Source organism: Jaculus jaculus, chromosome 11 (genome assembly GCF_020740685.1).
Source record: "Jaculus jaculus isolate mJacJac1 chromosome 11, mJacJac1.mat.Y.cur, whole genome shotgun sequence".
Classification (NCBI taxonomy): domain Eukaryota; kingdom Metazoa; phylum Chordata; class Mammalia; order Rodentia; family Dipodidae; genus Jaculus; species Jaculus jaculus.
In genome coordinates, this window is record NC_059112.1 from 61264492 (window position 1) to 61287751 (window position 23260).

Below are 23260 nucleotides of genomic sequence, written 5' to 3' on the forward strand. Positions count from 1 at the left end.
TTTGTGATCCAGTCACCTCCCAAGGGCCCCTCCTCCAAACACCACTGTACTACAGACCAACAAGTCTTCAACACAAGAGCTTTTGGAAGACATCAAATCCAAACCATGACATTCTGTCCTGCTGCAAGGCTAAGTGATGGCCTCAATTATGGCCCTATCCAAGTCTATGCTCTTGTAAATGTGGGACTATGCAAAGGTGATTAAATTAAGGAACATGAGATGGTGGGCCCATCCTGGATGACTGTTGGACTGAGCATGATTACAAACTCCTTATGAGGGGAACCTGGGGCAGGATGCTGAGCAGAGAAACTGAGAAATACAGGGCTGCAACTACAAAGAAGTCCTTCCCTGGAGTCCTCAGAGGAAGCCTATCATACCATGCCCATCTTTATACCAGGCTGACTAGACTTCTGACCCCCAGAACCCTAGGGCATAAATTTATGTTTTCTTAGGTGCTCTGTGTAGTAATCATATGGTATGTGAGCACAAATGGCTGCCATAGCAGGGCCAGTGACAGACTTCCTATGCAGGGCAAGGGAAAGGAACACAGGAAGGCTGTCATGTTTAATATATTTTATTTATTTATTTATTTGAGAGAGAGAAAGGAGGAGAGAGAGAAAGGAGGAGAATATGGGCATGCCAGGCCTCCAGCCACTGCAAACAAACTCCAGATGCATGTGTCCCCTTGTGCATCTGGCTTATGTGGGTCCTGCAGAATCGAACCGGGATCCTTTTGGCTTTGCAGGCAAATGCCTTAACCACAAAGCCATCTCTCCAGCCCGGAAGGCTGCCATTTTTAAAGATCCCTTGAGTCACATTTCCACAGTAAACATTCTAAGCAGTCATTATTGCACAGTGAGAATGCCCTCTCACAAAACCCTCACCCATGGCACCTTAGCAGTTTTGCCTAATGACAGATTTAACCAACATATAAGAGATTCAAAGATCACAGGGCCTGTGAGGAACAATTAGACCAGCTTTATGTTCAAACAATCACTGAGACACTTCCCCAAGGACTTCAGCAACTTTCTTCTCTCCTTCCTTGCCCTCTAGCCTGTTAAGTTCACCCACTTCTGTGGTTGCCCTCGTGGCATTAGGGCCATCTGAGTCACAATTCACTATATTTATCATTCCAGTGTTCCCAGGGAAGTGGCAGTTAGCTAATTAAATTTATTTTGTTTATCATTTTTATTTATTTGAGAGTAACAAACAGAGAGACTAAGAGGCAGATAGAGAGAATGGGCGCGCCAGGGCCTCCAGCCACTGCAAACGAACTCAGACGCCTGCGACCCATTGTGCATCTGGCTAATGTGGGTCCTGGGGAATGGAGCCTTGAATGGGGGTCCTTAGGCTTCACAAGCAAGTGCTTAACGGCTAAGCCATCTCTCCAGTCCAGTCAGCTAATTTTTTGCTGGCTCCTTCCCTATGCACCTACTAGCCTAAATCAAAAGCTCTTACATGAAGTATGCCTTACAGCAGGCCATGTTAAAGTGCAGTCCCTGTTGTGGCATTTTTCCTCCATAAGTATTCTTTCCTGATTAGAGCCCATATGCCATGGAGAAGCTCCCCTGGTCTGGGAAGCGAAACTTCCGTGAGTGGGATTCATGAGGGCAAGATGAGAACCAAGGTTTAAGATGTGTCCAGAGTGCGTGCCAAAGCTGCAGTAAAGATATACTAGAATGCGGAGAAGGTAGGCAGTGCTCACCTCAGGACTATGGCTGTGGCCAGGCTCTCCTCTCTGGGTCTTACAAGGTCAGAGTGGAGACCGACTTGACTCACCTGGAGGCTCTGGGAGAGGGCCTCCTCTGGCTTCAGTCTAGCGACTAGTGAAGTCCAGCTCCTTGGGGATGCAGGTCGGATGTCTCCACTTCCTGGGTGTCTGTCAGGGTCTACCTCTCTACTCCTTATCATCCTTGTCACATGACCCTCCATGAGCTAGTGATGATTCCAGCCTCTCTCACAGACTTCAACCACACTTTTATCTTCTGTGCTATTTTTAAAAACTGTAAACTTACTCTTCCCCCCACCCCCGAAAAGGTCTCACTGTATGTAGCACAGGCTGATCACTGGTCTCAAACTCAGAGATCTTCCGACCTCTGCCTCCCGAGTGCTGGGATTAAAGGCATCTGACACCACTCCCGCCAGTGAACAATTGCTTTTAATGAGAGGAAAGAGAAGAGAGGTACAAGCAGGGATCAATCCACAGGCGCTGCGAGACGTGGTTCTGGGAGGAAGGGCTTCGCTTCAGGACGTACCTCTCTGAAGCAAGAGGATGACGAAGCCGGCAGCCTGCGTGGGGACAGCGGGGAGGATGAGAGTAGGGGGTGTCAGTCAGCACCCCTGTGTGTTCGTGGTGACACCACCGAGCAGCACTGGCCTCTATCGATTAACCACAACAAGGGTCTGTGGGCCTCAGTGCTCTCCCGAAACTTTCCCAAAGCAGCACGCTGTTATTTTAGTTTTCCTGTCACACTCTGGGAAAACTGATGGGATGACAGGCACAAAAATAACATATTCCCATCATTCAACAGCAAACCTGCTGCTGACACTGTCGCGTTTGCGTCCGGGGTCTTATTTTGTTTTACTGAAATTCAGGACAAGAGACGAGGAGTCTCGTCCTGTCCTGGTCCTCGGCTTCCAGGCCAGCGACGCTGCCGCGACGGGGTTTCCCCGACCCACCCTCGCGGTGTGACTTTCCCAATACTCTGGAAGCGGCGTCCACCACCAACCCCACAGACCACCTGCCCTCCCCGAGGCGCGATTCACACCTCCCTAGATCGGAGCGCCCTGGCCAGCTTTCCTGGCCACAGAGGGGCGGGACCGCGAAGCCGAGACGCAGTCACGCTTTCAGCATCCGCTCCCACTCCGCCCCCCCAGCTCTTCTTTCCCATTGGCTCCCCTGGCAGAGCCCCGCCCACAGAGGGTTCCACTTCACCTTTCACCTCCTCACCTTTGGGGGCTTCCGGAATCTTCCGCCCCGCCCACCGAGGAGGGCCCGCTGTGCTCAGCCGTGACTCGCAATGAGTGGTGACTAGGTCTGCCCATCACAGGATCAGCAGTTACGGATTAGTCACGAAGAACCGGTGGGCGGGGCCCCGGTCGGTGCAGAGGCTTCCGCTCATGCCCAGTTGTGTGCGCAGTGGCGACCGCAGCGGCTGTCATGGCGTCCCGGTGCGTGCGGCTGGCGCGGCGTAGTCTCCCCGCTTTGGCGTTCTCTCTCAGGTAAAAGACACTGGGCTTCTCGAGGGGAAGCGCAGATCCTCGGCGCCATCCTTGCTCACAGTTAAGCTTCTCGCTCCGGCCTTAGCCCCGGAGCTAGAATGCTTGTGCCCGCGGCACCGGACGCCGTACGCGGGCCACCCGCGGGCCCTTATCCTATGCCGGAAGCCGGGTGTCTCTGGCACCCCGGCACAGGCCGCCCCTGGGCCCTCATCCCTCGCGTTCCCGGGTTTGCGCAGCTCCGAGTGTCTGGAGTAAAAGGTTCTGCCACCTGCCCGTCTGTGACGATATCTTGTTTACTAGAGACAGCCTCACCTGAGATAAAGAACGACAACCAGAAAAATCGGACCACTGCCCAAGGTCACGCAACGAGGCCGAACCTGGCCGGGCGCAGCCTGGTCGGGGCTGTGGCTTCCCAAGATCTGCAGCTGCCGTGCGCCGCTCAAGGCCTAAGCCAATTCGGGAAAGTTCCGTGTGATCAGGCCCCTGCCCACAGAATCACGGGCTTTTTCCACTGTGCCTCGAATTCCTTCTCTACCTCTGCCCTCCTGGGAACGTGAGGTATAAAGAGCATGAGAGCTGGTCCCACTGCGAGGACAGTGCGGACTTCACCAGCGCCTTTAATGTTTTTCTTTTAACCCGTGGCTTCTAGTTTTTGAGAAGACCCATCTCGAAAGTTGGTAAGGCACATACTTTATCTCGTCCAATGGAGAATGTGCTAGAAGTTACTGATTAAAGAGAAGCGTCTCTAGCTAAACTTGGACTAAAAACTGGGCAGAATGGGAGCTGGTCTTTCCCAACTTGGAAAGAGCCTACTCACCTGGTAAGATCCATAGGTAAGGTGGTGATTGCCAACAGTAACTGAGATGCTGAAGAGGAGGTCGAGCTTAGGAAGTTGTGCAAAACGCTATGGGGACAAAATACAGGGATACTTAGGTAAACAGGGCTTCTTGCTGGAGTCATTTGTGGTTTTGTATTCAGAATTATCAGGATACAGGCCTTCTGTCTGAAATGGTGGCTTTGGGGAAAGATGCTCAAGTAGGGAGGCTTTCATTGTAGTCGGCTTTCATTGTTTGGCCTCCCTCAGGGACAGCCCTAAGGCATTCCTTATCACACCAGGCACCACTTTGGGATCCTCCAGGCCGGGCATCCACAGCTGATTCCTGGGTGTCACACCCAGGAACAAAACAACCCAGAGATGGCAGGTTTTACAACCCGTGGCTTAGTTTTTAGGTTTTTAATTTTAAAATCACAGAAGTAAAACTCGGGAGGCAGAGGTAGGAGGATCGAGTTCAAGGCCACCCTGAGACTACATAGTGAATTCCAGGTCAGCCTGAGCTAGGGTGAGATTCTACCTCGAAAAAAACAAAACAAAACAACCAAAAAAAATGGAAGTATGTTTTTGTGTATCATTGCACTGCATAACTTTCTTTAGGTGATGGACTTAGTGAACATATGATTGTATTACCTAATGACATCTTAGCCATCTTAATTTGTGCAAATCTCTTTTAACCCAAACACCCATAAATGCTTCCAAAGGGTAGTTGTTTAACTCATTTTTGTAGATGATGGAAATCACAGCTTAACCATTTCCTCACTGATAAACATTGTTTCGAACTTGTTGCTGTCCGATGCTGCTGCATCCACCCTTGTATGTATGTATGTATGTATGTATGTATGTATGTAATGTACTAATAACTTTGCTGCTTTGTTCATTGAAGCAAGTCTTCACTCTGGAAACATTGTTGAATGAAGTTTACTCTGATTGGACTGTAACACAATTATAAAGAGCTCCCACTGGTCTGATGAAATGTTGAACTTAACCTCCTGTGGAGATCAGACTGGACAGACAATGCCTTCAGTCACTTCCAGGCTAGACTGCTTTAACTTTCCTGCACATAGCTCATGTTTCTGTCTCCATTGTTGCCCAGGCAAGCAACTTTTCCTGAAGTGCATTTCTTCCCAGCCACCCTATTCCTGTTAAACACTCACCTGTCTGACATTGAGAACATACACCTGTAATTTTAATTCACAGAATATCAACAAGAAAAGCTTCCTCTGTCTTGTAGAGCCCCAACCTTCCCATCTCCTTACTTGGACCTCTCACAGCCACCAGGTTCCAGTCATCACTGAAGCCCCAAACCACCCTCTTAGCATGATGCTAGGTGCTCTGTGGGTAAGGTCTGTGCCTAACCCAATGCTGTCCAGTAGTAACTGCTCCTCAGCAACAGGGGAATCTGGGCTCCTCTACCTTAGGACACCTTGAATGCAAGATGAGGAGGTTAGGTACAATTTCAGATGATTTTATATGAATACAGACATATTACTTAATGGCTACCTTCTGTGAACTGTTTGGTCAGGTGATCCTGTTGCTGTGTGGATGGCTGGTGGTACAGCCACCTGTGCTTTCCCTTGTCAACTAGAAACTGTTGTGGGGTGCATACCTTTATGTACAGTTATATACAGTTGCCTTCCTTGGATCTAAGTCATTCCTGGCCAGTAGTTTGAAATGACCCATATTTCTAGAACCTTATGTCGGATTTGAACATACCAGAAGGTTGTCTACATGTGTTATGCTTGGGTTCTTCTCTAGGCCTTCTCCTCGGTTGTTATGCACAGCTACAAAACAAAAGAACAATGGCCAGAACCTTGAAGAGGACATGGGTCACAGTGAATCCAAGACAGATCCACCCCCTACAGATAAGATTCTTGTGGAAGAGAAGGTCAAGTTGGAAGAGCAGCTAAGAGAGACAGTGGTAAGGACTGTGGGCTCCCATGGGACATATGTACCATTGGATTGTTGCTTGAGTGGTCCACTGATGACAGACCAAAGCTAGATTTGCTCAGTGCTGCAGTAGGCTCAGGAAGCAAGTTACTGCCAAAGCAGGGACAAGAACCTAAGTTGTCAATGGTTCTACTTCTGGCCTAGAAAGAACCTTAACATGCTACTAAGGTTTAAAATAGTCTTTACAAGTAAGTGCTCAATGTGGTTAAACTGGGCTTAGGAAAGGAACCAGAAAGTTTTGGGTACATGAGTTGGGTGTGGTGGTATGGACGACTATTATATGTGGAAAAGCAGAGGCACAAGTCACGTTCCTCAAGTATGTGGGAGACTTGTGTCATCAAACACTTATGTGGCTGGCATGTGAGAAAATGAGTACATCTACTTACAAAAAATGAAACTGAGGCACAGAAAGGTTAAAAGATCTGAGGTCACCAGGGTTAGTTCAGGCCAGACTTAGAGCCTTGCCGCATGAATGCTTAGAAGTTGAGGTGAGATGTCAGGTAGAGACCTGAGGTCCCTTAGTGAGAATGTCAAATGGGTGCCTGCAGTAGGGAGATGTAAGGACCATGCCTGAGCTCTGATGGTGATTCGCTTGGGTTAGAAGCAAGATGCTGTCTGCTCTCCTCCCAGGCCATCTTCCTTTCCTTTGAGGCTGGCAACTGGAGGCAATTGAGCTGTGACTAGGTGCTTGGACACTGAAGTTGTACAGGGAACTAGTGGTTCTTCCAAGGTCGTCAGCACAGGAGAATCTCTCTTGGATGTGCCTCACACCACTTCCCACTCACCAGAGACACTGTCACATCTATCAATTATTATTATTGTTTGCTTTGTCCAAAATTTCAACCATACTGACAGTGTTACAGTTACGAAGTGTTGCTGGGGCCCAACACCCAACCAAAAACAGCTATTTGGAGGGAAGGGTTTATTTTGGCTTACACGTCTTAAGGGAAAGTTTCATGATGGCAGAGGAAAGCATGGCCATCACCTCTGTCACAGCACAGGGAAAGTAGGGAGTATGAGAGTGAGTCAAACTCAAAGGGGGAGCTGGCTATAACACTGCAAAGCCCCCACACCTAATAACACACTTCCAGCATAGCTCCCCCTCCAAATTGCCACCACCTGGGAACCAAGCACTCAACACATGAGTTTATGGGGGGCATGTGAGTTACACAGCTTACAGGTTTTATTTGTATTTTGACTTGAGTTATACAATCATTTTCAGGTGGAAATGACTTTACATATTTGGCTTATGTAAATCCTTTTGTTCTTAGGAGAAATATAAACGAGCTTTGGCAGACACTGAGAACCTGCGGCAGAGGAGCCAGAAGCTGGTGGAGGAGGCAAAGTTATATGGTAAGTAAGCAGGGGAGAGAAAGCAGGACTTGTCAATTGAGACTGGGTAGGGAGAAGAAAGGATACCTGCTCTTATCCCAGAAGCCTCTCCTGGGATGTCTGTGGTTGTTGATGTAGAGGCACTGTGATTTGATTAAGCTTCAAGAAATGGCCTGGCCATGAGGTGCCTGTGTGCTTGACACCAAGTGCAAATCATCTTCTCTAATTCCATTCAGGCATTCAGGGTTTCTGCAAGGACTTGCTGGAGGTTGCAGACATCCTGGAGAAGGCAACCCAGAGTGTTCCAAGAGAAGAGATCAGTGACGACAACCCTCACCTTAAGAATCTGTATGAAGGGCTGGTGATGACTGAAGTGCAGATTCAGAAGGTGTTCTCAAAGCACGGCTTGCTCCGGCTGGACCCTGTCGGAGCCAAGTTTGACCCTTATGAACATGAAGCCTTGTTCCACACACCAGTGGAGGGGAAAGAGCCAGGCACAGTGGCACTGGTTAGCAAGGTGGGCTACAAGCTGCATGGCCGCACCTTGAGGCCTGCGCTGGTGGGGGTGGTAAAGGAAGCCTAGCCACCTCCCACAGGTCTTTGGACTTAGGTCACTTGCTAGAACTCTTGAAAGGTGGGTTTCTCTTTTGTCACATTTGACCTTTACCCAGCCTTGTGGAAGCATAAGTAAGCTAAACTGGAAATGAAGCCACTGTTCAGGAACTCTTGATTCTGGAGCCTGGTCACTGAGTCTTAGTACCCTAATAGGTCCATGTACTTCAGAAGACAGGGTCTCTGGAGTGGTGTGACTAACACTGTTCAAACTGCTGATTGCAGTGTATTTTACACAAATAAAATGTGTGGGAATTTGGCTACCACATCTGTACCATGTTGTCCACAGTTCACTTGTAGCCAAGGCATTTCTGCCTCTAACACAGCGAAATTCATTCAGGAAGGCCAGTTCTGTTTGTTCTTGCCAACAAAGCTTACATTTGAGAACATAGGGAATGCTTTATAATAAGCATGGTGCTGCTCAAAATAAGCCTTTGAGCTAGGGGCGAGCATATAACATTAACATTCTCGCCACCTTTATTTTGCCAGTGGTTTGGCAAAGTTTAGTTTTTTACATTTTCATTTTTTCATTGTTTAAATTCATATTCTACTAGATGCTAGACAATCTTAAGCCATGTTCCTTCAAATATGAAAACTACAGGTTTGGCATACTTTAGATCTACTTAATTTTCAGCTTCTTTTTAAAGAGGATTAACAGGCTAATCTGTCTTGTGCTACCTGTGGTAGTACTTTTGTGTTCTCTGATGAGCCCCTGATCTGAGGAAGTAGGGCTTAACTCCATTTTCTCCAGCCCTGAGCTATAGGGCTGGTGTGTGGGGGCTGCACAGCTTGGCTTTGACATGTATGAGAACACAAACCATAGAATTGGCACCACAGCCAAAACATGCACAACTGTAGAGGCTGGCTGGAGGTGCTTTCTAGCCAAAAGTTGTTTTCCCATCTATGTAAATTCTAGGGCTTCAAAAAGAAGTGACTGGTCGGGCTGGAGAGATGGCTTAGGAGTTAAAGTGCTTACTGGCCAAGCCAAAGGAGCCAGGTTCGGTTCTCCTGTACCCATGTAAAGCCAGATGCACAAGGTGGCACCCCTGTCTGGAGTTTGCTTGCAGTGGCTAAAGGCCCTGGCAGACCCATTCTCTACTTACTTTTTCCAATAAATATTGGGGGCAGGGGAGTCAAGGAAAGCTATACCTGATTTAGGCATATTATAAATGAGGAAAGTGACCTTCCACTGCTTTTGCTTAGAGGCAAGGACAGTGTTAGTAACTCACTGTATAGAAGAGATGAGAGTGTAATGTAAACAAACACGTTCCTCCTTTCCTTAAATCTGTCTTCATTTATTTGGTTGAAACCAAATGCCAGAACTAAAGGCAGCCTAGCACACTAGAGAAAACTGCTGGGCCCAGTTATTTTGGTGTTATATGGTATGCATGTGGGTATGCACATGCATGTAGAGGACAGACAATTCCCTTTGGTGAGGTATGCTATCAACCTGTTTGAAACAGGGTCTCACTGGTCTGTGCTAATTAGGTTAGACTGGCCGGCCAGCGAGCCCCAGGGATCCTTCTGTCTACCGCCCCAGTAAGTATTTGACTGACAGAGGCAGAGGATGGGCATGCCAGGGCCTCCAGCCACTGCAGACAAAACCCCTACATATGCATCACCTTGTACATCTGGCTTACATGGGTACTGGGGAATTGAACTTTGGCTTCACAGATTAGAACCTTAACCACTAAGCCATCATTCCAGTCCATGTTTTCTTTTTTTTTCCCCCAAGGTAGGGTCTCACTCTAGCTCAGGCTGACCTGGAATTCACTATGGAGTCTCAGGATGGCCTTGAACTCACAGCGATCCTCCTACTTCTGCCTCCTAAGTGCTGGGATTAAAGGTGTGTGCCACCACACCCAGCCCATGTTTTATTTTAAAATAAGAGACTTGAGTATCCTCAAATGTTGGTGGTCCTGGGAACTACTTTGCAGTACACTAACAGTTTGAATGTGGCAAAATTGTATTTATAGGAAGTTCCAGCCATTCACAATCACTACTTGGCAAGTATGGTTTATGTACACATTTCCACTAGAAATTAAAGCCTTGATGAACTCAAGTCCACATGTGCTGTGTCGTCTGGACAGTCAGTACCAGAACCCAGTCTGAAACTTGCTCTGCTCTTTAGACCTAGTTTAGGAAGGTGGGGAGAGCCAACTGCCACACGAGTCTGAATGAGGGTTGGAGTATTGGCTTGCTGCTAACCTGTGTGGTTTCCAAGACACCTGCACTGAGGCTGGAGGAAGAAACAGACACACTTTTGTTCTCAACTTATTTAATATGTAAAAGGACAATAAAAATGGTAGAGTTGCAGTTTTTAATACATTCTTGGAATGTTGGCCTCCCAGACAACATCATTTCAAATAGTGGAAGAATCCTCTAACTTTTCTAACTCAGAGACAGTTTCAATTTGAAAAGACCTGGTTCCACGGGATTGTGGGAACATGAGAATTAAATACAAGCATGTCAGGCTCTGAGCTACCAGTCAGGGTAATGTGACAAACAGCTGGAGCAGACAGGAAAAGAGGCAACAAATCCCGAAGTTACTTTTCCTTATAACAAAATTAGTACTTGAACATAAATTATACATTCATTGTGGTGTTTTAAAACAGTCAAGCACAAATGAATTTATGCCATTAAAAGATATACACACAAGCCTGCAAAAGCAAAGTTTTTTGCCAGATAGTCAGCCACTGGCCACATGTTTACTGAATTCTCTGCTTCTTAGGCTTATATTAGCTTGAGAAATCTGCTTGTCATTTTACAGAAGAAATAAACTGAAACATAAAACCTTAGCAAGCTATAACTCTAGTGTTCCAGACAATTAAAGCCAGTGGTTCTCAAATGAGCTTGCATTCCTGCTGCCTGGCAGGTTCAAAGTCACCAACACCTTGTCCCAGAAGCCTTAAGTATACAGACACTCTCAAGAGTGTTACCTGGGGTGTGGTACTGTATTTCTAACAAGTGGCCAGGAACCCCACTTTGAGAACAACTGGCTAAAGCAAGTAGGAACAGTGCACCATCCTACTGCTGTTCAGTGCACCAGCCTTCTATCCACTCACCCTGCAGGGGGCAGTGTGGAGCCGGTTTTGTGTCTTCTGGAGTCAAGAGAAGTCTGGGCCTAGCTGACAGGGCACTTCCCTGCCAGGCCACAATGCATTTTACAACTAAAGCCAAATACAGTGTATTTGAAATGTTTTATTTAATGCTGAAAAACTTACAGAGGATGTAAAATGAAAAGGCACATCATCAAGTTGTCCTTGGAAATGAGATTTTTCTTCAAATAATTTCACTTGAACTTATGAGCCCAAACACTCTGGGAGGTACCTTGGGCAGAGGGGAGTTAAGAAGAAATGGGGGCTGGGGCTGTGGTCACTTCAGGACTCTAAAGCTGGGTCTGGGCCTGAGAACCCTGAGCAGCCGGAAGACAAATGACTTCCTCAAGTTTAGAAGGAAGGTACCATGTGCATCCTTAAAGGGGGCCCAGAAACAAGCTTTTCTATTGGGCTGGGAAGGAATCATATTTGAGTGTTTTGAGACCATGAGCAAAAGCAGCACAGGCTTCAAGGCACAGGCAGATTGCTCTGCACTAGCCAGGGCCACCTGTAAGCTGATCTCATGGCTCTGCCTGGCTGGTACATACCATCAAGTCTGCTTAGCCCAGGTTACCTAGCATGGTCCTATTTTTTCAGTGAAAAAGCTACTTAAACTTACTTGCAACTGATGAAAATCCTGAGGAAACTAATGCCCCAACTCAAACACCAACCACTAAGCCTTGAACTCTAAAGCAGTCTTCTAAGTCAAATGCACAAGGACAGCAGCAAAGGGCAACCCCCACTAAGCCCTGTCCCCTCCCACTATCTGCTTTCCCAGTTTGGGGGAGACAGTCTTACCAAAGGAAGCTACCCTGGGCACTGCTCTTTCCAAAGGCAGCAGCAGGCCAGGCCACACTATGATGAGGCAGGAACGGTTTGAGGGCCAGGAATGGCAAGGTCGCACACTGCTGCTGTCAGGAGTTAAGTGGAAGCTCATGTCACTGTGTGCAAAAGAGGGGCTCATCCTCTTATGTGGCTCAGGGGGAGCGAACCCAGTGTTTTTTGGCCTCCTGGGAGGGTTCTGTGCGCAGCCTGCCTCCTGGTAAAGTGCAGCGTGCAGGGGCTGCGCTTGGGGTGTTGGCTGGGGACAGCAATAAGCTCAATCAATGGCACCAACAGCAGTCCACCTGAGTTGAGATTTTGCCACCCAGGAAAGGCTGATGACAGGAAAACAGCTCCTAGCACCCCCCAGCACAATAGCTTTTTAACCCAGAAGGGAAAAGGCTCATGAAATAATGAATATCCAACCTCATCATAGTCTCTAGAAGGAACACGCAAAGGCAGATCATCATGAAGGGTTACTCTTAGGACTAAGTTAAAACAGACAGACACTAGTCTCCCTCCCCCACATCTACTATAAAATGGCTACTATTGCTTCTTTCAGAGAAAAGAATGGAAGCTTTGTAAAAAGGAACTCAATTTGTTAAAAGAGCAACAATGTGGGGGAGGTGCTCCAGCTCATTTGGCTCACAAGCTGCTTTAACCTCATCTGGCCTCAGGAAGCATCCCTGGATATCCACCCACTTTCTGTGAGGAAATTTAAAATCCTTTTCTTTAGGACTTTGTCCAGATAACTAGGAAGACGACTCTTGGACGGGATTCCTTGTCGCTTCTGGAGGTGGTCTTTTATTATAATGGTCTTCACAGTTACATAGCGCGCAGGACTCAAGTTCAAAGAGCTACAGAGCAACTTCTCTCGGTCCGACAAGAGCTCAAACCCAGGAAGGTTCTCAATAGCTGCAAACTCGCCATCTTTGCCATCCTCCTTGCCCCTCTTGGAGCCAGCCAGGTTCTTGTTCTCCTTTCTTCTCTCCCGTTTGTGCCTGGCAGCTTCATACTCTGCAGACTCCTCCATCTTGGTGATCCCGTTCCGCCGGTAGCGCTGCAATTCTCGGATTTTGGCGCGCAGCATCTTCTCTTTGTGCATGTTTTCAAACAAATCATCAAACTCTTTGCACGACATGAACTGGTAGAGCGGCCGCAGCTTCAGCCGCAGCTCCTTCTCCTCCTTGGTGATCTTGCGCTTCAGTGTCTTCTCCTTCTCCTTCTTGTCCTTCCCCAGGAAGGCTGGTACCAGGTTGTAGTCACGGGCAATGTTCTTCCGGCGCTGTCTCTCCTTGAGCTTTCGCACATACATGTCCACATGGGCACGCTTGAGCTCGATCTCCACATCGTCATCGTCATAGTTCACCGACAGCCCGCTGATGAGTGTCTCAGCATCCTGGTCGTACTCAATCTCATAGTCATCCCGCAGGGGCATGTATCCCAGCTGCTGCTGCTCAGCCACTGAGATGTCCAGTGGGGGCAATGGGGTGGTGAGGCTGGGTGAGAGGGGGCCCCCACTGGGGCAGGTGTGGTCTGTCACCCGATTGGGGATGGTGTCAGGGATGCAGGCTTTGCCCAGGTTTCCATGGATGTACATGCTCACATAGTGCTCCATCACTTCTTGAGGAGTTCGGGAAGCACCTACATGTGCAGCCATGTCTTCCTAGAATGACAAAAGCCCAGCATTACTTCCAAAGCCAGAGTATCAGATTGGTGTCTCACACAAACTCCTCTCATATCCTTGTAAAGGTTGATCCAGAATACTTCCTGTCAGTACTCTTACTCACTGTGGTAGTTTGAATGGATGCCCCCCAATAGATAAAGGAGCTCACTAAAGTTTGTAGTTTAGAACTGCAGCCACTTGGCTGGAGGAGGTGTCACTGTGGGTGGATCCTATGGCCCAGCCCTAAGGTGTGGGTGGACTTGGAATTCCTGATATGCCTGAGTTTTGTCTGGAATTCCTAAGTATTTTTTATTTGTTTGTTTTTATTTTTGGTGGTGGCTTGTGGCTTTTCTCTCTCAGCCTGGACCTGTGAAAACAGGCCAACTTCTGCCATTATGGAACTTCCCCTGCTTCAATAAATCCCTTCTTCCCATAACTGTGCCTGGTCTGGAAGTCCATCCCAGTGACCTGAGGCTGTCTGCTATACCCCCTCCCCCCAAAGATGCTCAGACACACATCCTGTCCAGGTCAGTGCTGAAGAAACCAGCACAGATTCTGTATGTGTAAGAGGGAAGACCCATGGAGATACAGGCTTGCCCAAGGTTTGGGGAGGCTTAGTGGCAGAGCTGAGAGGCTCTCAGAGCCATACTTTGCCCCCTGGGTTCTTAAAAAGGCTAAGCCACCTGCCACTGGCTACTGTACCCACTGTACACTCTGAGCTCTCAAGGATGGTCTGGGTGTCACAGGTATATGAGACCAGAAAATGCCCAAAGCCTTTATTCAAACTAGAAAGCAGACTTGCCTATGGGTATAAAGCAAGGCCATAACTCAGCACCAAATGCAATAAAGGATCCATTCTCCTATACTGCCTTGTCTCCCAGAACGATAAAGTCAGGACACATGTGTCACTTGTCCCAGCCTAGGAGAGCTGGTTTGTTCCTCCTAGGCAGTGGCTGCCGCTTTGCAAGGGAGGGGTATTCACTTAGGACATCTTCCACACCTAAGAAGTAGGTACAATGCTGCCATGGCTGAGAGCACTCACCACTCCTGCAAGAAGGTAGGCCAGAAACACAAGGTTTATTAAAGGGAGGAAACTTATTACTCCCTCAATCTTTTCCTTCTGCCAAGAGGCCTCTTCCTTAAAGTTAACCGCTAAAGCCACTTCAGAAAACAATTGCTCAAAACACACACTCATTCCCTCAACTGCCACTCTCAGCACCCTCCCCAGCCCCAGAACCAGCAGTGCCTCCTAATGCTGCAGCCTGTACCTGCCTCAGTGAAGGACAAGCTGCTTTTGGCCTCAAGTGGCTACACCTAGTCTTGTCTTTATGCATCCAAAGGCCTGCTGGAGCCAAGGGCCCAGTCATTCACACTGCCCTGTGGGAGGGGAAGAGGCCCAGCTTAGAAAACTGGTCCTTCATTTCAGCTTCCTCTGGGACATGTGCCTGGAACACAGGGCTGGGACCATTCCCACTCATCTGGGATAGCCATGGCTGGAACTTAATAGAGTGGAATGAAGGCAGTTCTGAGACCCAGCTGTTCTCTGAAAGAATCTTAAGGAGAGGGCTTACTGGTTAAAGTTGCTTGCTTGCAAAGCCTGATGGCTTGAGTTTGATTTCCCAGTGCCCACATAAAGAAAGATGCACAAAGTGGCTGATATATGTGTCTGGACTTTTTTTTTTTTTGCAGTGGCAACAAGCCCTGGCATGTTCATTCTCTCTCTCAACCCCTCCTTCTCTCTCCCCCAAATAAACAATTTGTTTTAAAAAAGAATCCCAACGCTGGGCGTGGTGGCGAACCCCAGTACTCAGGAGGCAGAGGTAGGAGGATCGCCATGAGTTCAAGGCCACCCTGAGAATACAGAGTGAATTCCAGGTCAGCCTGAGCTAGAGTGAAACCATACCTCGAAAAACCAACCAAAAAAAAAAAAAAAAAAAAAAGAATCCCAAGGTGAAAGGTGAAGAGAAAAAAAGAGGAAGATTGATAAGGTCCCATGGAGGTAAATTTTAGAAACATCACTACCAGCATTATGACCAAGCTGGTGACCTTGAGCTTCTGATCCTCTCCTGCAAAGTCAGTTTTGTCCTCCTGCAAGAGGCTTCAGACGCTTTACTGAAGTCCACAGAGCCTGAGCCAAGTCCCCACTACTACAGGTATAGGGAACTGTGGCCATTGCAGCTCATTCCCTCCCCACCTCTCTGGAGCTAGAAAACCCAGGGACCTACAATGGCCTCTGGGACAGAGGGAGCTATTGGCCAAGTAGTCTCAAACCCACTCTCTGGAAGAAAAGCATACTGTCAGGTAGAACACCCTGGCCACATCCTCACATGGTGTCAGGAGGGCTGGGATAGCTACACTCACAGCACTGCGATGGTTCCCAGGCTAGCTGTGGCTCCAGGTTCCATGAAGACTCAGAGGTGCCAGGTTGCTCCTCTGTTAGCTTGGTGAAGAGCTCTTGGCAGATTTTAAAGTTAATAATCCTAGGTCAGCTTTTAAAATTCTTTCTTCACCAGAAACTCTGAAACTGCTAGAGGAAAAAGTAGGGGAAACCCTTCAGCATATTGGTCTTGACAAAGATTTTCTGAATACAACCCCAATTGCTCAGGCAATAAAACCACAGATTAACCACTGGGACCTAATGAAATTACAAGATTTTGCACCGCAAAGGACACAGTGAAAAAAGCAAAGAGGCAACCTACAGAATGGGAAAAAATCTTCGCCAACTATATATCTGATAGAGGATTAATATCTAGGATATACAAAGAACTCAAAAAGTTAAATAATAAGGAATCAAACAAGCCAATCAAAAAATGGGCTATGGAGCTAAATAGAGAGTTCTCAAAGGAAGAAATAGGAATGGCATATAAGCATCTAAAAAAATGTTCTACGTCACTAGTCATCAGGGAAATGCAGATTAAAACTACATTGAGATTCCATCTCACTCCTGTCAGATTGGCCACCATCATGAAAACAAATGATCATAAATGTTGGCGGGGATGTGGAAAAAAAGGAACCCTTCTGCACTGCTGGTGGGAATGCAATCTGGTCCAGCCATTGTGGAAAACCGTGTGGAGGTTCCTAAAACAGCTAGAGATTGATCTACCATATGACCCAGCTATAGCACTCCTAGGCATATATCCAAAGGACTCATCTCATTTCCTTAGAAGTACGTGCTCAACCATGTTTATTGCTGCTCAATTTATAATAGCTGGGAAATGGAACCAGCCTAGATGTCCCTCAACAGATGAGTGGATAATGAAGACGTGGCACATTTATACAATGGAGTTCTACTCAGCGGTAAAGAAAAATGAAGTTATGAAATTTGCAGAAAAATGGATGGACCTGGAAAGTATTATACTAAGTGAGGTGACCCAGACCCAGAAAGCCAAGCGCCACATGTTCTCTCTCATATGTGGATCCTAGCTACAGATGACTGGGCTTCTGTGTGAGAATGAAAATACTTAGTAGCAGAGGCCAGTAAGTTACAAAGGAGACATAAAGGGTAGAGAAAGGAAGGGAGGAGGATATTTAATAGGTTGATATTGTATATATGTAATTACAATGATTGTAATGGGGAGGTAATATGATGGAGAATGGAATTTCAAATGGGAAAGTGTGGGGGTGGGGAGGGAGGGAATTACCATGGGATATATTTTATAATCATGGAAAATGTTAATAAAAATTTTTAAAAAAGTAAAAAAATAAAATAAAATAAAATATACACTAAAAAAAATAAATAAAAAATAAAATTCTTTCTTCAGCTTCACTATGAGTCTGGAGAGCACTGATCCACAAGGGTCAGCCTTCAAAATTCTTCAGTTTCACTATGAATCTGGGGAGCACTGATCCACAAGGGTCAGCCAGACTCTTCAGTGTGCCTCTCAAGGCATGTAGAATCTATCTGTTCTTGGCTCCAGCCTGTTACTCTCAGAACTATGCAAGATCCAGCAGACACTACAGGCCTATTGCTACTTGCATGGCTGGACAAGACCATTTTGTGCAGGCTCGACATCTATCCTCTCTAGCTGTTTAAATTGACAAATTCTGCAACATCTCTGGTCTCTGCTCCTCAGCTAAGATCCTCACAGGGTGGTGAGAAAGCCAGATGCATTGGAAAACACAAACACAGCACTCTGGGCAGGCAGTCTGTGAGCCACACCAGCCATTCCTGCCACTTGGAGCCATAAGTGCTTCAGCTTCACTCTGAAACTGTTTCTTCCCCTGAACCCCAGTCCTGAACTCCAGTAAACCATCAATGGCTCATTCTGGCCCCTCTATCCCTGCTGCATCAGAAAAACATACCTACATGGATCACCTCATTGACTCCTCACAGCCATTCTTACTACCCACAGTCCACAGTTCAGGAAGACAGTCAACATGAACCACATCAATTCAACAAACAGTCTGGCTGGGACTCTCCTCGTGGGCAGTGACATGCACACTGAGAAGTCCCTGGCCGTTTCACACAGTTCCTGGTGCTGTAATCACACAGGGCAAGCTGGACCACGGGGCCCTGCCTCTTCTTCCTGGTCTAAGCACCACTCAGAAGCACCATGGAAGGACAGGTTCTCACTCCAACACTCAAAAGGAAGGGCACATGTACAAAGTTTCTGGTACTTCCGACACCTTCACACTAGCAGGCAACCTTGACTCAGAAGGGCCTCACAGAGCTTCCTTCCTGTCCTTCCTCTTCCACAGATGTAATACCACCATCATCCTAATGGCACCGAGGCTCCTCTGCTGTCTTTCCTTGATCAGCAGCTACACTGTGAGGCATGAAGGCTGAGGCTGGTCCTGACCAGCTAAGCTTCCTTTCCTTAGTTTGGAATGAGCTCTGAAGTGGGTATGGGGCATCACCTCTAAGAGGAGCTCTGGGAGGTGTAGAAGCCAGAGAAGGCCATTTTTTCTGGGGAGCTGCAGTAACAGGCTGCCAGTTAAGGACAGCATGTGAGCATACTTTTCTAGGAGTAGCTGAAAGAAGGTGGCACCTACAGTGCTAGGAGGAAAAAGGAAACAGAATCTGACTGACAGCATTCTTAATCCCAGGGGAAGAGCTGGGTACAAAGCACAAGGTGCCCCATGGTGCTCCTAGAAACTCATTCATTCTCTCATCCCCAGATGACAGTCAGTGCTAGACAAGCTGCCTTATAGTTTTTTTAGGTCTGCCATCCCCTCCCACGGCTAAGCCACTGCCCTACCCACTACAGCTCTGCTCATCTTCACATCCAGACCCTCATAGGTCTTCCAAAGATCAGCAAGACCGTGTGTCTAGTCAAAGGCACACAGGCTCAGCTGGCTCTGAGGTCAGTGAATCATAATGATTTTGCATCCACCTTCCCAATGGACAGCCACAGGACCCCAATTTCCTGAGGACTGCTCCCAGCCATTTGATGTGCTTAACACTCCATCTCGGTGTTCTGAGGCACACTAGTTTGGGATCTAGCTCTGTACAGCCCCATTAGATATGTTACCCCACCTAGGTTCTTTCCTAGGCACAGTTTCCTACTGATCTTCCTCAAGCCACCCATACAAACAGCACTAGCAGTGAGAAGAAGGCCCACTGCTGTCGAGCCCTTGGGATCCTACAGGTACCAAGTCAGTGGAAGGCTGTCCCCTGGCATCAGCAGACCTCTGCTGTGCTGTCAGATGTGTGGAATCTGAAGACCTAAGCCTAGATTTCAGTCAGGCACCACAGTTGTTTCTCATTGGTAAGAGGAAGAACATCTGCCTTGAGATGTGTGTGTTTGGGGAACTGGGATGGAAAGCAAGAGGGAGAGTGAAGGAGCAGTGTATGTACACATGGCCCATGGCCTGGCACATGAGGAGTGAGAATCAGCTTCAAAACCTGTCATACCCCTGCCTGAGGCTTGAGGCTTTACCAATTGTAACCACACACAAGCTACCTACCTTCCTCAACTTCCCCATGGGGACAGTCCTCCATTTCAGGCAAGCTAGCTTCTGCCTAGCCCCCAAATACACAGGATTCCTAGAATACAAAACACTTCCTTCCTCCACGATACCTTCCCATCTGCACAGTTCCTCTCTTTTCCTTCCCACTAATAGACATGTTCACCCACACAGCATGTACAAGGCCACAAAGCTGTCCCACCACAGACCAGCATACAGCAGACTATTGAGCATACCCTCATAAACAATGGGATGAACCATACTGGGCACTGCCCAACCTGTGGATGTCAACCAACACCTGGAAAGGCAAAACGCACTACCCAGACCACCCCAATCACCTCCATCAGTCAGCCCTAGCATGCGGATTCAGGCACAAAGCCCCTTCACAGTTGGCTTACTTCACTAAATTTGGAACGACCCCAGCTAGCCCGAGCCCCAACCCAAAGTGTTCCTTGGTTACCCTTCTCAAACTGCCTCCTCAGTGACAGTCATGTGTCTTTGGAGCCAACTGACAAACCTTCTAACAAAAACAAGGTGTCTTAAAATACTGCACATCTCTCTGTGTTCATGTGTCCCACAGCATCTGTCCTCTGACCTGTAGAACCCACCTCAGATTAGCAGTCTAGAGGCTCTCAGTGTCCCTACAGGTCTGACCTATGGCTTATTCCTGAAGTCCAACTCTTCTCCATCACTGTCATAGTCTGGTCCCCCACTTCTCACTGTCAAAACAACGGTACACATATGCCAGACCCTGGTCCTGTCAATCAGCCCCAAGCCACCCCATTACTTAAATGGTTAACATCTACCAACAGCATTTAGCTCCCCATATAGCCTCTTGAATCAACTCGCCATGAGTTCCACATACAGCAGTGCAGCTCCAAGGTCATCAGGCATCAGCTGTCACCTAAAATCATCATGAACTGTCTCATCTTCTTAATTTTGTTCTCTTCAATGTCTACACTTCCTCTTTCCACAACTTCCAAGCCACGGCACCTTCATGTCATCTCTGTGGCACAGGTTACAACCCAGACCTGTAAGAAGCCTTTCCAGTCTACCATACCTCCAGCTGCACCAGTAAGCTCCTGGCCTCCAACCCATATTATTTAATGCTCTTACAGTGGGTGCCTTAGGTCCAGACTCAGCAATCATACAGGACTGCTTTCAGCCCTGGCTGCCATGTGCAAAGGAGTGGAATCCTAGACAAGTAGCTTAGATTCCCATAGGTGCTGTCTTTCAACTATAAACTAAGAACAAGTACACATCATAGAAGGCTGCTGTATAAGTCACATGAGTTAGAAACAGAAAGAGCATATAGATGCCTGGCACAGGCATCTCTGGTGAAGAAAAACAAAGCCTAGAGAGATAAAGCAACTGGTCCAAGATAGCAAAGCTTGAAAGAACTTCCTAATCCCAGTGTGTGAGGACCAGTGAGTGGCATGGGTAGCACTTGAGGCCTAGTCAGCAAGGCAGCACCTCCTTCTGGCCCTCCTACTAATAGCAGGTAGCCAAGCCATGCTGATTCTAAGGTAGCTTCACCCCAAGGCCCTTCCTTCTGAAGCTTTGCCTCTTCCAAAGGTGAGTCTGGGCCTGTTCATCAGACTTTTACCACAGGAGTCTCAGAGCACTAAAGCTTAGAAACACTGCTTCAGACTCCTCTTCCACTACTTTCTCCCACTTCCAGTCCATTTCTTCCCAGACACTATAAATGTGTCTAACTCTCCAACTGTCTGCAGGAGATTCAACATAGATACGAGTTAGGGTGTAGACTCTGCAGGCACACCAGCCCATCCAAAACCTTCTGCCTTGGGAGTCCAGCTCAGTGCTGGATACTCCATGGCACTCCTGTCAACTATTTTCAGCTGCTACTGTGTAGATAAACACTAGAAGAATGATATGGGAAAAGAAGATCTCTCTGAGGCACTGATACTTTAAGGACAAAGATTAGTCATTCATCATGACTGAGGGCAGAAGAAAGGAAAAATGACCAAGGAAGTAAGCAGTGAAACCACAGGAAACCCTAGACATTTTAAGACCTTGCAGGTGGTGAAATCTAAGTGTCCTGGAAGCCACTGAGGGCCACAGAGATGTATGTGGTTTTTGTTTTAAAAGATCACACGGATGATGGTGTGTATGATGAGCTGCAGAATGTAAGAATGAAGCAGGAAGACCATTAGAAGTGGCCCCAGTGACACGGGAGCACCAGCCAGCACACAGGTTGTATGCTGCATGTATTTTGAAAAGGTTAATGAGTCTCAGACAAAGGCAGTCAGGGTTGGTTTGTTTGCAGTTGGAACAAGGTGAGATGTTAGGCTAAAGTTCCTCTCCTCTGGTGTCCATCAGTCTATCTACACAAAGCAGATGCTCAATCCACACTAACAAATAACGTTTACACAAGTGGAATGAAGCAGAGTGTTTTGGAGGGTGGCTACTACAGTACTGGCCATTAGTTGAGAATCTACAGAGTGGTGTCTTCTCTAAGGATTTGAAAATAGATTTCAGGGCTGCAGAATGTTCCCTGAAGTAACTACTTACTGTGTGAAGAGGAAATGAAGGCAGTGCAGGCCTAGTAATAGGGCAGTATGGCTGGAGGATGGGAAGCTCAGAGAAGCAAGGACCCTAACATACCTGGGAAAGAATCTGTAAAGGTTAGGACATGTCTGGCTCCCCTGCTTTCTGACCTGAAGATGGCCACATATCCTTGGCAGTAATGGTGAGAATGTAGCCAGAGTTTTTTCCTTTCTAACACAGGTGAGGAATGGAAAAAGAGCTCCTTAGAAACTGCTAGAGAGCAACCAGGAGAGCCTGGTCCATAATCCAGATAGTGCAGATGAAGGCTCTGTCTTTTCTCCGTTACAGCCAGCCATCTCTACAGAAACTTGACAGCCGTGCCTCCTCACACAGGCTCCTTTGTTCATTCTGTAGTGACCATTCAGCAGCCGTGCCATAGGTGCTGTGAGAACCAAGGATAAACAAGGCGCTGCCATCCATGGAAAACCTGAGCATTGGTCATCATACAGAACACACGCAGACACCCACAACAAGCACCAGGGCCCTGAGTGCAGAACAAGTGCACGGATGAAGGATAGCTCAGGCCTCGGGCCTTTACCGCCACTGTACCCAAAGTGAGCCCTCCCTAGGGATGCACCAGAATCCCAAGGATCTAGCTTGCCGCCACTTGGCTCCAGGAGAGGGCTGGCTAGGCACACCTCCTGAAGGCAAGTCTGAAGACCAGGGGCGACTCCGAGTCAGGAGATATGGGTCCAGCTCAGGCTGTGTAGACCGCAGGCACCCACACCCTGTCAGGGTTTCGGTCCCGCCCTCCCCTCCCCCCCGCCCAGGCCCTGTGTGGTGTGCATGGAGCCACTGGGCACTACCAAGCCCTCTACCAGCCCGGGCACCGCCGCTCACCCAGTTGCCGAAGCCGAACTGTTCGATGGCGTCCAGCAGCAGCTGCTCCTCGCGGCTGGTCCAGCCGCCCTCGGCCTCGGGCCCCCAGAGCGTGAAGCGCCCACCGTCCACCAGCTGGTAGCCGTGGTAGCGCCGGTGGTGGCCGATCTCGGCGCCCGCAGAGAAGCACTCAGGGCACAGCTCGATGTCCTGGCACTCGGTGCAGCGGAAGCGCAATGGGCTCACCTCCGCCAGGCAGTACACGCAGTACTTCTTGCCCAGCTCCGCCATCTTTCCCCGCTCGCCCGCCGCCCGGCCGGCGGTCGCCACCACCGCCGCCGCCGCGCCCCCGGCCGTCAGAGCCCCACTGCCCACCGGGCTCGCTGCGCCCACGCTGCCTTCCGCCGCTGCCACGGCCGCCCCAGCCCAGGT

General features: G+C 48.2%; 2 protein-coding genes and 1 long non-coding RNA gene across 3 annotated transcripts; 1 reads left to right on the forward strand and 2 right to left on the reverse strand.

Moving 5' to 3' along the window:
* Nucleotides 1-2141: 2141 nt before the first annotated feature.
* On the reverse strand, nt 2142-2859 carry LOC123464386. Its single transcript, XR_006639557.1, has 2 exons — nt 2769-2859; nt 2142-2289 (listed from the first exon to the last, which is right to left on the reverse strand). It is a non-coding gene; the product is annotated as an uncharacterized LOC123464386 (long non-coding RNA).
* A 240-nt stretch (nt 2860-3099) lies between these two features.
* Grpel1 (GrpE like 1, mitochondrial) lies at nt 3100-8222 on the forward strand. The gene is made up of 4 exons (XM_004655991.2): nt 3100-3222; nt 5813-5975; nt 7276-7357; nt 7573-8222. The coding sequence occupies exons 1-4, from the start codon at nt 3161-3163 to the stop codon at nt 7917-7919; spliced, it is 654 nt and encodes a 217-aa protein (XP_004656048.1). The 5' UTR covers nt 3100-3160; the 3' UTR covers nt 7920-8222.
* A 1987-nt stretch (nt 8223-10209) lies between these two features.
* Tada2b (transcriptional adaptor 2B) lies at nt 10210-23144 on the reverse strand. The gene is made up of 2 exons (XM_004655990.2): nt 22850-23144; nt 10210-13534 (listed from the first exon to the last, which is right to left on the reverse strand). Exons 1-2 carry the CDS (start codon nt 23117-23119, stop codon nt 12542-12544), a joined length of 1263 nt encoding a protein of 420 aa, XP_004656047.1. The 5' UTR covers nt 23120-23144; the 3' UTR covers nt 10210-12541.
* Between the last annotated feature and the right edge of the window lie 116 nt (nt 23145-23260).